The following is a 15,957-nucleotide window of genomic DNA, read 5'->3' on the forward strand; positions in this document are numbered from 1 at the left end:
ATCATAGCAGAAATCATGTGTTAAACATGTATTAATGCACCACATGAACAGTTGGAAAACTCTATTTATACATCCACCAACGCTAATGTAGGTGTTTAACTTAGAAGTTGGGAGAAATCATCCTTCGCTATATATACATCAGACCACCAGTCAGATGCATGGGAAAATAATAATTGTATTGGAAAAAATAATTTCTCCGATGAGTAAGGTTGTCTCAGTAGGCCTGGGCTATACCTTAGGCTGGCGTGTGACCGGCTGGCACTAGGACCCAGTGGGTTCCTCGTCCCGGCCCTGCCGAGGCTCTAGCTAGCGCCGTGCAGCTGCCCGCTAGTCTCCGCTTCCTCGCGCTGCTGTGGGGCTCTGGCTCGATGGTGAGGCTCCCCACCGCCTCCTGACGGAGCAGACCTGCACGCCCGCTCACCCCAGCTCCCCCATGGCCTCCCCCAGGACCGTCACCATCGTGGCCCTGTCCGTGGCTCTCGGGCTCTTCTTCGTCTTCATGGGGACCATAAAGCTGACCCCGCGGCTCAGCAAGGATGCGTACGGGGAGATGGTGAGTGCCGCACGCCTGGGAGCTATAGTGCCTTTTGTCTCCTCCTTGGCGCCTCGATGCCGCCAGGGTGCCTGGGCACCGCCTGGGAAGGGGGCAAATGCACCGGGCGAATGCCTTCGTGGCTGGTGCATTTCAGAGTGGCTCAGGTGCTCCTGGTACCCGAGGTTATTTTAAAAGACACATGTAAAGTAGAAGTAGGCATTTAGACTCGGTGTTAGTAGTACACTATAAGTTTGATGAATGCATGAATATGTGCACGTTAGCAAAAAGTCGTTAATGTATCCGGTTATTCACCGGCCGGTGCAGCAATACCGGTCCTCACTCACCGACATCCAAACGCAGGATCCTTGTATGATGGTGGGTGGGGGAAGGGTGGTTGGGCGGTGCTGGGGTCATATGGCGACCCCCTAAGTGGCTGTCCACTGAGCTCTCTATCCTCCAGACGGATGTCCCAGCGTGACGCCTCTTAGTGGAGGTCTTCCAGCCGGTGTTCCGCGCGGCAGCTTACAGGGCCGTGGAAGCTTCGGGAAATGGCTTCTGGGTATCGACACGGAAGGCAAGCAGCGTGCCATTTGGTAATGCGTTTCTATCCCATAGTTAATTGTGGTCAGCGTTTTGGAATATCAGTGAGGTACCTGAAAGAAAAAATATTGTGACTATTCCAGTTTAAAATTGCTTTTAAGCAATGTCTATTTTTAGTAGGGCATTGGGAAAACATTGAGCAATGCCACCACTGGATTTTTTTCAAAAATGAAGCTCGCACATAAGCAGAGGTGGCATTAATGCCGGTTGAAAGCAGAGAGCCACGACGCGTTCATACATGGAAAACAATAGAGCTAGTTTCGAGCGCTTCTCTGCAGGCTTCCCCTACCCAACCAACATCTCCTTATAGTGCATGTATGCGCGCCCCTCCCCCGCCTACAGCGCCTTTGCATACGTTTTAAAGCCAGTGCTGAACATATTCCATTAATAATGAATGGAGGGGAGGAAGGCGAAAAGTGACAGATATCTACAGAAAGGGAAATTAACATTGGAATGGGAATTACACGCTGAGCACATTAGGCGAAATGGGTCCTCAACCAGTCACTCGGGTTCTTTTTAAATAACAGACAGAGGTAACACTAATTTAATGAGGCAGTGTTGCCACTGTAAAATGATGTGGTTTCAGAAAAGGGTGCCACGAAAACATAAGTACTTTTAACACAGGAGTGCCGTAACGAAACTTGAGGGGTCCCCCCTGCAAGGTACAGAAGGCCTCACCCCTGCTGGATTCAAACAGGGGCGCTATCAGACCAAGGTACTATGTTGAGGCCCCCCCTGGAGATCGGGCCTTCTCCCCCCCCCCACCGCAGGGGCTGCGGGGGCCTTTGTTACACCACTGTCAGACAGAGGCGCATCTAGACCCACACTTGGGGGCGGGGGGGGGGGGTCTAAGACTCCCAGACATGGCCGTCTCGAGCACTGATGACAGCCGTTACTTACGACAGCCTTTTTAGTGCTCTACTTCCCCATAACCTCTTCCATGAATTCTCTCATTACCTCTCACCAACAGTGCACCTCATCGCTCTGTAGCCTCTCCCTGAGATACTTTTCATTTTTTTATAGTGCTACTCATAGTTCACTCACACTCGGTTCTGTGATCTACATGGTACACATTCTTTATGGTAGGCACATTAACCCTCTGTGCTACTTTACGATGAGTTCATTTCATTCAGTTAAAACTGACACTAAACAAAATTCCGAACTCTCACTAGTAGGAACATTAATCACCAGTTATCTCGACATTTTTATTGTTGCCTGAAAACTGCCTGATTCACAAGGAAGCTCATGTGCTTTTAAACCCCAAATTATTTTTAAACACTCCGCCCCTCCCGCCTCACCAAAGTAAACGCCAGTTGCAGCTGCACCGGTCGCACCACCCTAAAGCCAGTCCTGCACCCATCAATGGGGCAGTATAAGCATTTCTATAAATGACATCATAGATCAAACCTCATGGCCATTATATGAGTAAAAATATCTATGTAAGTGGTGGGGAGTGTTACTTTCCCCAAATTCCAGCAAGCAAAACAATTTAACAGATTTGTTGTAGATGATTTAAGGAAGAATAGACTTCTTCCCTGAAAAGTTTTTTAAATATTTGGGATCACATTTTTAAAACGCTGCAGACCCTTATAGGGCATTCATAAAATATTCCAGCACTTTCAACACCCCCCCCCCCTCTCCTGGAAACCTGGCCTTTCCTAGGAGTAGATCTCATGTTTTTTAAAATGTCTGAAGTCAGAAATGAATTCCACTATACCAAGGTCATAATTTTTTCATGGGCGAGTCCCTTATGCCAAGTAGTACATTCAATATGAGAGTGCCAGAAATGTACCATGGATACTTCAGCCGCAGTAATGGGTACCTCTAAAAATTTCCTCCGGTATACAAAGGTCAGCATTTTTCCATTGACACCCCTATAAAATTAGTACAGTAAATATTATGACAAGAGTTACCTCAAATATCAGTTCCGACATTTTGCAATGGTTCCACTCTATATGTTAAGGATTATGTGCATCGTGTTCTGGCCTTCAGCCGGGTGTGGTGGCTTGTGTCCTGTCCCTGCCACTGGGAATGGCTTGGTTAGTGGCTTTCTCAGTTAGACAGTTCGAGTCCCCACACCCAATGATGGTGTGTTCATAAAAGCATGTCAGGGCCTGCAGTTTGCCATAGGTAACACCTCTCATCAATATGCTATTAGTGCCAATGTCCATAAGCTAAGAATAACCTCCAGTATGTCAGATCAGCAGCACACTTAACACACATACACTCACACACATTCTCACTGTATCTCTTGCACTCTTTCGTACCTTTGCACTCTGTCTCACACACACACACACTGCCACTCACACTTCCATTAGTCAATCTGCTTGAATTGTGCTAGAAAAGCTTGCTCCGCTGCTTCTGCTTTACCTGCCTTGCCTTTCAGTGAAGCTTAATAAAAACCTATTCCCTATATGCTATTCATATATAATAATATATTGCCATGTCAATGTGTCTTACAAATATGATGTGAATGAAAAGTGCTCTTCCTTAAAATAGCTGTATGGGGCTTATATTTGGTTTGACATGTGGATCAAGCTGTTGCAGTATTGGAAATTAACTAATCCATGTTCTAACATGCAATATCACAGCATCCAACTGATGCTTGACTTCTTTGACAACCATGGATTTCATCCAGGAACACTATGCATTTTGGGGTTTTTGAGACCCAACTTGCAATGTAAAAAAAAACAAAAAAAAGTGTGTCCCGGAATAAAGCATTGTGGTGAATGGAAGCCCTGGAATGGCTGAAGCTGTCACACAATCTTCCATCCAGCACCATACCCCAAAGCCTTGGCCCTAGTTTCCCTCCTTGTGCCAGCCCACATTCTCAGTTCACTCTCCCCTCTTGCAGCAGTCCCGCTGTTGAAGATGGAATTAGGTAGGCATAAAGATCTATGTAAGTGTACCACGGAAAGAGCAGGTATTCTGTGGGTGGTTTTGTTGAAATATGTGTCTATTCATGAGCGTAATTTCTATATGTGTAGAGTAAGAGGTGTGCTCATGTATGTGTTGGGTGATGGTGAACAGCGTGAGTGAGTTAAGTGTGAGTGGCGCGATTGTAGGGTGAAAAATGTGCCAATGTGAGGATCAGGTGAGCTGCATGAATGCAATGTGAGAGGAGAGCCCGTGTGAGTGTCGGGTGAGAGGAGTGTGTGCAGAGTGAGAGGAGTGAGTGCAGGGTGGTGTGAGGAGTGTAAATACAGGGTACTGTGCGAGTGGTGTGCCTGTGTGTGATGCAGGATGAGTGGCGAGAGTGAAGGGTGATCTTTGAGAGTGGCTGGTGAGTGCATGGTGAGAGGAGTTAGTGCAGAGTGAGTGGTGTGTCCCTATGAGTTGCGGAAGACTATTGTCCCTGTTGGCAGGCAGAATGAACAGAGTGCCGGTTTGAATGCAGGCTGAGAGGTTAGTATGTGTGGGTGCAGGGCGAGTGGAGGAAGTGCAGGGTGAGTGACGTGACTCCAGGGTGAGTGCTGTGCTTGTTTGAATGGTGTGAGTGCTGTGCCCATGTCAGTGAAGATGTGCGTGAAGATGTGAGTGAAGGGTTAGCTGTGTGAGTGACAGGAGTGCCTATGTGAGTACACAGTGAGCAATGTGACAGTGTGAAAGCAGGGCCAGAGAAGTGGCTGCAGGGTGAGTGATGTTACATACAAGTTTTGGTGGGGGTGAGTGCAGAGTGTGAGGAGTGAATGCAAGGTGAGTGGTGTGCTTGTTTGAGTGAGATTGCAAAGTGAGCAGTGAGAGAGACAGATGAGTGAAGTGTCGCATGAGTGCAGGGTGAAAAGCGTGAGTGAGTGGTGTGATTGCAGTGTGATCACTGTGAAAGCAGGGTGAGCGTTATGCTCATGTGACCGCAGGGTAAGTGGAGGGAGAACGGCATAGGATCATGACGAGGAACATGAGTGCAGTGTGGTCGCTGTGAGTGCCAGATAAGCAGTGTGCTCATGTGAGTGCAGAGTAAGAGGAGGATGAACGGTGTGAGTGGAGGGTAACAGCGTGAGTGCCATGTGATCGCTGTGAGTGTAGGGTGAGCAGTGAAAGTGACAAGTGAGTGGAGTGTCATGTGCGTGAAGGGAGAGCAGTATGCTCATGTGAGTGCCGGCTAGGAGGAGGGTGATTCGCTTGAGTGTGACTGTAGTGCGATCACTTTGAGTGTAGGGTGAGCGTGAAAGTGAAGAGTGAGTGATGAGAATGAAGAGTGAGTTGTCTGAATGCAGAAAGTATACCCTGACACCTGGAGTTTACTCAGCATTGTGCTGACGGCTGGCGTAGGGCTTCATATATGTGGTATACTATTACTATTATGGCATCAATAAGGGATGGAGGGTGGAGAAAAAAAAATTATGTGCTATTGCTGCAACAAACTTTCAGTCTCCTGATTAGGGTTGCCAGCTGATCGGATTTCTACCAGCACCACCGGTATTTTGATGTTGCAGTCTGTCCAAAAATAAGCAAATAAGCAAAATCACCTAAAGCTGGTGTTTTTAGCACTCATCTGTGCACACTTCAAAGAGCACATGGGTCCCGTGCTTGTTACGCCACCTAATTCCAGCTCGCCTGGCTGATGAGAGGTGATAACCTGAAACCAGCCCCATGATGCTCGTCTCTGGTCCTGGGAGCTCCTGGCCTAGCAGTTCGGGCTGGACTGTTCCCATGGGGAGCAGGGTCAAGACTGATTTGCATATGGCTGGGTCTAAAGTGGAATGGCGTGGTGTGCAAAAAAACAATAGATTTAACCCAGATCTGTGACTTGGGTGGATGTTTGATTTGTTCAGCATTCCATTCATCAACTGTTCTTTTTGCATTTGTTAGAAAAGGGGGCTTTTGTGTCTGAGGGTTAATGTGCTAGTACATATTGACCAGTATTCTTATGAACCAGCATTTTCACCAATCAGTAAAATAATTAAACACTGCCAAAAGCTAAAATATGAATTTAATAGTCTTTGATTCTCTAGTGTCAAAAATAATTAGATCAGACATAAAATATGATTCTAGACCCTGCACCTTTAATCCAGGCAGTCAAAACTGGAGGAAATATTTTAGTGACATCCCTAAGTAACAAAGCTCAAGCAGAATAATGTTAGACCAGTCTTTCTTGCTGGTGCCTTGTACAACAAAGTTACACCTAATTGGCCACTCCAGGAAGAAATAACATTGACTAATTTGCTCTCACTTTCCTTTCTTTGAAAGACATTTTAGTTTGTGGTTGTGCATGTGGTTATCAGTGTGCGTATGTTTATACTGATGAGGATTGTTTTCCTTTCGATGGGGGTTGTCAGTTATTGTAGGATTAAACCTAAAACAAGATGGCCTTTGCTTAAAATGCAAGGGATATTCTCATTGCAACAGATACTCTTCCCAGATCAGACTGCCCAGCAACTTACTCAACTAAGGACCCATACGTGATAACAGGAGAAGTGTGGCTCACTGGTTAGAGGAGGCAGACCTGGACGCAGAGGTCAGCCCGGGACCAGGGTTCAATTCCCGGCTCGGCGGGGTCTTGAGTCCTAAAAAAAAAAAAATGTCCATGGACTCGACAATTCTCGCTCCGGTGCCTACTCGGTTCACGGGTTCACACTCTGCGACTCTGGGCAATAGCTTGCTTAATCTCCACAACGGCCCCTCGCGGCGGGATGCCTGGCTTTCACCTTGCGGATACCCTGCCGGGGTTATCTCACAGGGACCAGGGCGGGTTCCCTAAGCAAGCGCTTAGAAACCGGTTGGTGATTTGCGCTATATAAATACCTGTACATTTACATTTACATAACAAAATTCCTGTAGCAATCTGTAAGTACAAGACAAGCTTTCACTTGGGTACTTCCTGCACTAACACCTACTGGATCTTAGCACCCAGTGGGTGGATCTTCTTGTTGCCCACCTGATGCCCAAGGTAGACTGCAGAGGACTGCCCCACCACCAATGGGGTGCCTTCATGATCAGTTTTGCTCACTGTGTCCTGGCCAACACCCGTTTGAGGGGTCTCACATGGTCCTTTTACAAATTACTGAAGATAGCATTGTGGACAAGGTAGTCCACATAGACCTCTTCAAGCTCTGCTAGAGCATAAATTACTAAGTGCTGAAAAGTGGTAGGAACATTCATAAGCCTCAAAGGTAACACCATAAACTGGTACAAGCTCTCTGATGTTAATAATGCAGTCTTCCTCTTGCCACTAGGCACCAGTGTGATTTGGCAATAGCCACTGGTCATATCAAAAGTGGTCAAGAAGATCCAATTGGCCCAGTAGCTCATCATCTTGGGGCATCGAAAGTGCATCTGTCTTTGCATCTCATTGAAGGCCTCGTAATCCACACAAAAGCACAGTTCAGTGCCCCCTTGCTTAGGCACCAACAGCACGGGACTAGTCCATGTACTACAGAAATGCTCAAGCACTAGTAGTGTCACCATCTTAGCAGCCTCTGCTTTGAGCATTTCTTGGACTCTATCTGACATCATATATGTCTTGCTATCGTTGACAAATCGTCTCCTGTATATTTGTCTTGCACACAGATGTGTCAGCCAGAAGAGATTGGAAAATCGGCCCAATACCTCTCTTCTTTTTATTTAAGAGTCAGTTCAGGGGGCATGTTGTACCCCTTCTGATGACCCATCCTTCTCAATTAGTCAGAGAGTTGTTCCATGTCCTCCTCAACCTCCTTTGTCATTTCTAGTATTTTCAGAGTAAAATCTCTCCAGAGGTATGGCTTTAGCTTTTTCACTTGACACACCTTCGTTGGTTCCTGGTTAGTTTACTATCCACCAATGTCAGGAGTCTTTCGTACAATGTTTTATGGCCCATACCACCTATCCTCCAAAGTTCTGGTACAAATGGGCTTCATCTTCAACAACTTCTTACCCTATGTGTCCAATCAGTGTGACCTTCTGGTCATTCCGCACCTTCATCCGCTCTTGGCATGCTCAAAGGGTTTTTTCTGCCTGACTCATGTACTGCATAAAGAGGCGATAATGTTTATTCCCCAGTCAGAAATCACAGTCCTGGGAAATCCAATCATTGAAATGGCCCAGAGGAGTGCCCTGGCTGCTACCTTAACAGTTGTCCTCCTGAGAGGTAGTCCTCTGGAAATTGTGGTATGATCCACCACAGTCAAAATAAACTTGTTGCCTGATTCCTTGGGGTTAGGGAGTGGTGTTTAGAATGGACCGAAAATGGCAATGCCCAACCGCTCAAATGGAACACCCAAGACTGGCATTGGCAATAACTGTGCCTTGGTCTTAGCTCATGACTTAACACTCTATTGGCTAGTAGGACAAATTCTACAGAAACATGTCTGTGTCTCAGCACATCCATGTGCAATAAAATGAAGAGTCTGGTTTATCCTGTGTTTTGTTAATGCCTAATATTCCTGCTAAGAGAATTTAATGGGCCAGGCGCATGAGGCACTGCACAAGGAAAATCACTTGCCTCTTGCTAGCTCCTGGGTCTGGAGACAGTGGTTACCTGTACGGTAATCCATCCTCCCAGTCAACATAATGCCTTATAACCACTCCCTTCATGGCCGGGGGCTTTCTTCCGATGTCCCATAAGTGTATGGCTGTTAACTTGTGCCTGGTGGAATCACTCCCTACAGCAGCTAACAGACTTTTCAGGGTTGGGAGTGACCCTCACTTCAATGCCTTGTTCGCTTTGGGTAACTTATCGTCCATTGTGTATAGATCAAAGGCAATGGGCACCTTTGCCTGTGCCTTCTCAGTTTGCCCTGATCCGCTCACTACCCTGCTCTGATTTATATAAATCTGGGATGGTCCCAATTTCTCCATGAGTTGATTTACAGCCTGTGCTCTATTCAGCACAGCTGAAGTCCAAGCAATCTACGTTTCTGGTCCTGATATGAAACCAGGGACAGAGAAGTTGTTGTCCAAGATACATCCAGTGTCTTGCTTCTCTCTTAACACTACATCAATCATGGCTAAATTGTCTTTGACCTCTGCCTCATCTTGGGCAATTGGGTACTCCATGTTCTCCTAAATGGCTACCAAGCCTGTGCCATAGGCACCAGGATGAAACTCTTCATGTTTGAGGTATCTCCTCTCAGCAAAAGTCCTGTAAGCACCTGAATCGCTCACAGCAGGAAACACTCCCTCACATTTGATAATTGCTTTCAACACAGAATTCATGGTATTTGTATGGATGTGATTTAGGGCATCTGAGTCCCTTTCCCAAAAGTCCTTACATATCCACTAGATGGAGCACCCCAGGGCCCTCTTGAGACCCCTTACACATAGTCATTCACTATAATGGGTGCAGCTGGCATAGGGTCTTTCAGCTGACAATCTATTTTATTGTGCCCCTCCTTGTGACACCCCAAACAAGTAATCACTTTAGGGTTGAGCAAACATTCCTTTCTCCCTATATTCTTTTGTTCCTGACTTGGAACCAAGTTCCCTTTTTTGTCAGTCTCCTCCACTAGGCTGTTTGGATTTGCACTTGCACTTATTCTCCACTTGGAACAAGTATGTTAAGAAATCCTCTCTCCCTTTGGCTTGGAACCATGCTGCTCCATCCCGGTCCATCCCTTTGTTAATCAGTTGTCTGACCACATATAAGCCAGCACTGCACGCCTCTTTGAGTCTCTCTGTTACCATCAACTGGTTAAGCACATGAAAATCTTTGGCCTCATCCCTCTTACCCACTCGCTACACACCATGAATACAAGTTTCAAATACATCATCTTCTTTCCTGCTTTCTTTCAGTGTCTGAAGGTATTGAGCTGACTTTCCTACATGCCCTCTAATCCGAGCTTTCTTCATTCATTCTTAGTTTATCTGGTCAGCTACAGCCATCCTCCTAGTGACTGCTTGACCATTTATGGGAAAGCAATTCAATAAAGTTGCTTCCTCTGACAAATGATTCAAAGCATGCACTCTTCAAGTTGTCTCAAAACTCACAAACCATTCCAAAATATCCCAGCTTTTTACATGCAGGTACACAACGTATTTTGAAATCTTTGCAGGTTCTCCTGCAGTTGGAGAAGGAATAACTTTTCCCAGAGTAGCTGTCTCTGTCACCGTTCTGAGGTTCTCATTTTCTATAGCTATCTTTTCTCTTGCCAATTCTTTTTTTTTTTCATAATCAAGCCTTCTCTCTCCTTTCCCCTATGTCGCCTTTTCTTTATTTTTGCTCCATTTATCCTACTCTCACACCTCCTTTCCTCTTGTTACTGGCAAGAAATCTTCAACTTCTCCCCATCAATCTCTCTGGCCTTCTCTTCCTCAGCCTTAGTTTTCTCTAGCACCATCTGCAAGATAAACGTGTTAGCTCTGAAGTCGAACACAGCGGTACCTTCGAAATCATGGTGTTGGTGGGTTGTCTTGGGGAAAGAATGGAAAGCAAATTTGCAATCGCTCTTGGAGTGTGTCTGGGGAAAAGCTGTGTTAACGTGCTGAGAAAGCCAGATGCAACAGCAATCTATACTTGAATTCCTATCTTCGTACCCTCCCCAGAGTCCATCATAGTCTCTTCCTTAACACCCAGTTACTCTAACTGGTCCTTAACAAAACCCACAAAGATCTCCCTATCCTTAGTTCTGGGAGCCTTCTACCCTCTCGCTAAGCATAGGTCCCTTAACGGTTCTGAGGATAGCATTTTAAGGACTATTCTCACCAACTTTGTGTCTTTTATTACAGTATGAAGGTAATGCTTTCTTTAAGCTGAACGTCTTGTTCTGTTCAAGATTTAGTAATTGGAATGCGCAGATATTACATTGCTTGCTACCAATTGCCAGACCCTGTTCAGGAGCCGCAGGACGGACAGGGGCTCAACAACCTCAGCTGCGGTGGTTGAAGACTTTTGCCTGTGGTGGTCTGCTATCTATCCTACTATGGCTCTGCAAACTGGTCAAATATACCCCTTTCACTCTTAACTCTCGGAGCAGAGAGTGCTAGAAGTCCAAGGTTTATCATGGAGCTAGTGTGGGGGCAACGACTCAGAGCTCAACAATCAACCAACAGCGCCAGTTCATTGTCTAGCCCAGTGCATTTCTTTAAAAGAGAAATGCTCAAAAGAAAATACTACACACAATAATGGGATACATACAGGGTTCAGTACTTCTGCCTACAGGTAATCACTAGATTGTGCACCATCTATAGTGTTTCTTCCCCATTAATAGCTGAATCTGCTGTCTCACCCCTCTCTGCTAGCATCCATCAAATGGCAGTGCTCAGGAAAAACAAATCAGTAATCCCTTGCCTAAATGCACTCATAACATTTCTAAGTACATCCCTGTCTCCATCCTTCCTCACTTGAGTGTCTGGATCTCCACTCTCCAAACACAGGAATGCAAGCAATACACTACCACTTTATGTCTTCAACCTCGTGGATAGACAGTAGTCATATGGCATCCTAAGAGGGCACAGTCCAGGTTACTTTGGCTTTACCATGGATAGGCGTAGACTTCCGTGCACATGCTAGCATGGGCCAACAGAAAAGGATGTCTGTTTTACATCCATTTGGGTCATTCATGGCAGAGAAAGACCGGTACACCACTCAGTGAACTTTCCTGTCCTAATATATGTCCATCTAAATTGTTTGTCGTGGAGCTGTTCTGGTATCTTCCTGGTCATTGCTTTTCAGTCTGGGGAGTGGCAGTCCACTTCTCTCATGGGCGGAGAGCCTGAGCCTGATTCTGTTGTTTGCACATCCACATCCTTTCAGTTTCGGCTCCTTGTGAAAGAGAACAGAAGCCACTTGTAAAGGAGGCAATTCTGTCGCTTAAAGTTCTGTGGTTTTCTGATGGCACATTGCTCCGGAGGTTGCTTCAATCAATAAACATTCATGTAAATATGCGATTTAGATGATTCTTCCTGTGTGGTCTCTAATTCCCTTTCTCCTCCTCCCTATAAATATGGATGGAAGCTAGGTCAGTTTGCATAATGCTAAGGACCTGGACTCCAAGCTGCATCTCATTGTTGCAGAAGCCGTCGTGGCTCTCCATATTAATGCTTCCCCTTCTTCCCATAGGGCAGATCATTAGTGGAGCTTGTCTTGTGAGTTTTCTAATTCAGAAGATGGGGTGTGGAAGTTACCAAGGCAAATTAGAAGAGCATATACTACAAATGACGTCCTTACAGGATCAGCTGATAGGACATCATGTGTTGATGCAAACGGACAACACAATGACGGTGGCATATGTCAGTCAGCAGGGGGGGGGACTTGATCCAGGTCTCACTTCAAGACTTTGGCAAAGTATGTTGCCCATGAGCACTTTCCAAATCAGATGTGAGAGCATATCCTCGGCAGAAACTGCCAGGGTGTGTGGGGTCATTCGTTTTTTGTTTTCCAAATATAAACTCCTGCTTTTGAACTGTAGTTTTGAGAAATAAAAAAAAGTTAACAGCGTCCACCAAACTCTGTGACAGAGCTTCCCTTCAATGTACAGAGATGACCACTGGAGATGCGGTCATCTCTAAATTTGATAGAAGGTAGTCCTTCAGAGTGGGGGAGGTTTTATCCTCTGCCACCTTGATGGACTGTAAATAAATCAGGCACTAGGTCTGAAATGAAATGAAATGAAATGAAAAGCGATTTTATAGAGCGCAACAGTTGCCCTGAGGCGTCCAGGCACTAGAACAGTGTCTTCCAGAGAGACGATCCAGGAAGGGTCAGAGTTAGTTGAATAAGAAGGTCTTGAGCTGTTTGCGAAAACTCGCCAAATTGGAGTTGCTTCTCAGATGACATGGAAGAGTGTTACACAGTCTGGAAGCGTTGTAGGCAAAAGAGCGGCCTCCTGATCTAGCTCTGTAGATCCTAGGAACTGTTGCCAGAAAGGCATTTGATGAGCGGAGTGATTTATTAGGCTGATAGGGAAGAATCAGGGCATGATTAATTTCTGGGCCAGTCTTCCAAAAGGCTTGTGGGCAATACAGAGTGTCTTAAACTTAATTCTATCCCTGACGGGAAGCCAGTGAAGAGTCCTTAGGCCATGCCTTATCGAGGTTCTGCGTGGGAGTCCCAGCAAAGTGCGGGCTGCACAATTTTGTGTCCGCTGTAGTTTTTGCAAGCTGTACTCCGGGGCCCCGAGGTACAGGGAGTTGCTGAAGTCAAGGCGAGATTGAATTAAGCCTTGAATCACTATCTGCTTGGCCTCGAAGGGGAGAAGAGGAAGGATTTTTTTGATCGTCCTAAGGAGGCCAAAGCAGACCGCAGATACCTTGGTTGCCTGGGTATTAAAAGTCAACGATTTGTCCAACCACACTCCCAGACTTTTTATGTTATCTCTGGGAGTGGGAGGAGCACCCATGCTCAGAGGCCATAACAGCTCCAAGGTGGTGGGAGCTGCTGGGCCTAGGAGCATGAGCTCCGTTTTATCATCGTTGAGTTTCAGGCAAGACATGGTCATCCAGCTCTTAACCTCCTCCAAGCACGTCGCTAGGTTGGGTTGTGGTTGGCAGTCGTTCCCTTGCACAAGGGAGACCACTAGCTGAGTATCATCCGCATAGGTAATGATGTTAATGCCATGCGGACGAACAATCCCAGCCAGTGGCCTCATATATGCATTAAAAAGCGTAGGGCTCAACGAGGAGCCCTGCGGCACCCCACATCCCAACGGTCTGCTTGAAGAGACGGCCGAGCTTTCAAACACCTGGAAGGTGCGATCACTCAGGAAGGACTTAAACCAGCCCAGGGCTTCTCCTGATATTCCCAGATCGGATAGACGGTTTATGAGGATTTTATGGTTTACCGTGTCAAAGGCAGCGCTCAGATCGAGGAGGATCACTGCCACTGATCCTCCCCGATCCAAGATCCGCCTTGCCTCTTCTGTCACTGCCAACAGGGCGGTCTCCGTCCCATGTTTGGGGCGGAAGCCCGTCTGGGAGATGTCAAGCAGATGGTTGTGCTCGAGAAACTCAGTCAGAAGGATGTTAATATGTTTCTCGAGAATCTTGGCAAACCAGGGAAGCAGTGATATCGGGCGGTAGTTGCTCAAATTGCCTGGATCCAAAGTGGGTTTTTTCAGAAGTGCCCGCACCATGGCATGTTTCCAAGCCAGTGGCACCAGCCCTGTCCTTATGGAGGAGTTCAAAAGCTCCAGAAGTGTGGGAAGAATGATATTGTCAGCTTGGATCAGTGCACTGGGAGGGGCAGAGTCCAGTGGAGAGCCAGATTTTACTTGATGCATCAGGAGCCTAAGTGTTTCAAGGTTCATCAAGGTAAAATTGGCCAGACGGTTCTGAGAAGGATTTCCTATTTTTGTGTCAGGGTCTGAATTGAGAGTGGGAGATTCTATTGCCGGATGCGGGAAAGAGAGATAAATTGTATTTACTTTGTGAAAAAAGAAGTCGACTAGTTCGTTACAGCGGGAGAGTGGATTATGGTTGCCTGCCGGAGGAGATGGAGTCGTAGTCAGGGTTTTTAGTATCTTGTATATCTCCTTGGGTTTGGACTTCGCCATCATTATTTTGCCGTTGTAAAAGGCATATTGAGAAGCTTTAATTTCAGATTTATACGTCCTAATAGCTTCCCTATAAGTGGATTTATCTGCCTCATTAAAGGTCATGCGCCACCTCCTTTCCAGTCTCTTACAGACACGTTTCTTCTCCCTGAGCTCCTCCGAGTACCAAGGCGCAGTTTTTTTCTGTCTTTTTGGGCCCGATGTGCGAAGAGGAAGGGCGATGTCCAGAGAGTTTGTGATCCATTCGTCAACTAGGTTACTACTGACAGAGGGGTCAGCGACAAGAATGGGTCTGGTGGTGTTAAGGATGTTGGACCAGTTGTCTATGTGAAGCTTAGGCCAGTTACGTACTTTACACGGAGTGGGGATAGAGGCGGGTGCATTGTGTGTGGTCCAACTAAAGGGTACCAAAAAATGATCTGTCCAGGGGAGATGGTTAATTGTGCCCACCTTAAGATGTTCGCAGTTGCTAAATATGGGGTCCAAAAGATGTCCCTTGATATGTGTTGGGGAAGAAACAAGTTGCTCTAGTTGCATTGCAGCTAAGCTTGCTGTGATTTCTGTGGCGGTGATGTCTGAGGTGTTGTCAAAATGGACATTAAAATCTCCAAGCAGTGTAAAATTGGAGGGGGCAATGACCAGTTCTGCTACTACGGTGGGAAGTGCTGTTTGGAAGGTTTTACATGACCCTGGAGGACGGTAAATAAGGATACCGGTGAAACTATCGTTGGGAGAGAATTCGATAGTGAATGATAAGCTTTCACAGTCAGAAATGGACTCCGGGGAGTAGCGACATGTATAAATGTCCTTAAGTATAATGGCGACACCGCCACCTTTTCCCTTAGGGCGATCTAAGCGGGCTATCTGATAGCCTGGTATAAGGGCTTGAACCACATCCGGTTCGGAATCTTGGGTCAACCAGGTTTCGGTCATGAACATTGCATCAGGGGCAAGTTCGTCCAACAGTAAGGCTATTTCCAAGCTGTGTTTTGGAATGGACCTGCAATTGAGAAGAAACATGCGATAGTCTCTAAAGGCAGGTTTGGTCGAAGGGTTGATAATCTCAGTGTTACAAAACGGGCAGCGGCGAGGAGTTTCTAGGGGGTGGAAATGGTGACAGCAGCTTGCTGAAGTGGGTGGACGTAGTTGGAGTAACAGGTCCCCGTTATAAGACATCCTATTTTCAGGGAAAGGAACAGGGGGGGTGGCCCCTGGACCCGGTCGGGCGCAGACGGGCCCGCCTTTGGCGCGCCTTTGGCGCGCCGCCGGCGCGCCCGCTGCGCCGGCGGGGAAGGGACTCCATTATATGGGACCCGAGATACGGGGTGGAGCTGCAGGGAACAGCTAGTGCGCTCACCTCTTTCACGCCTAAGATGGCGTCTACCCCTGTGCGCGCCTGCGTGAAAGCGGGGT

At 46.7% G+C, this 15,957-nt stretch overlaps 1 protein-coding gene across 1 annotated transcript in view; it reads left to right on the forward strand.

The window, feature by feature from the left end:
• Window positions 1-299: 299 nt before the first annotated feature.
• TMEM35A (transmembrane protein 35A) overlaps window positions 300-15,957 on the forward strand; it is a 56,988-nt gene continuing 41,330 nt past the window's right edge. Inside the window, exon 1 of the mRNA XM_086964634.1 lies at window positions 300-553. Coding sequence (XP_086820760.1) covers window positions 434-553 — 120 coding nt within the window. The 5' untranslated portion in view covers window positions 300-433. The remainder of the gene's footprint in view (window positions 554-15,957) is intronic.

The sequence above is a fragment of the Lissotriton vulgaris genome, chromosome 4_1 (assembly GCF_964263255.1).
Source record: "Lissotriton vulgaris chromosome 4_1, aLisVul1.2, whole genome shotgun sequence".
NCBI classification, from domain to species: domain Eukaryota; kingdom Metazoa; phylum Chordata; class Amphibia; order Caudata; family Salamandridae; genus Lissotriton; species Lissotriton vulgaris.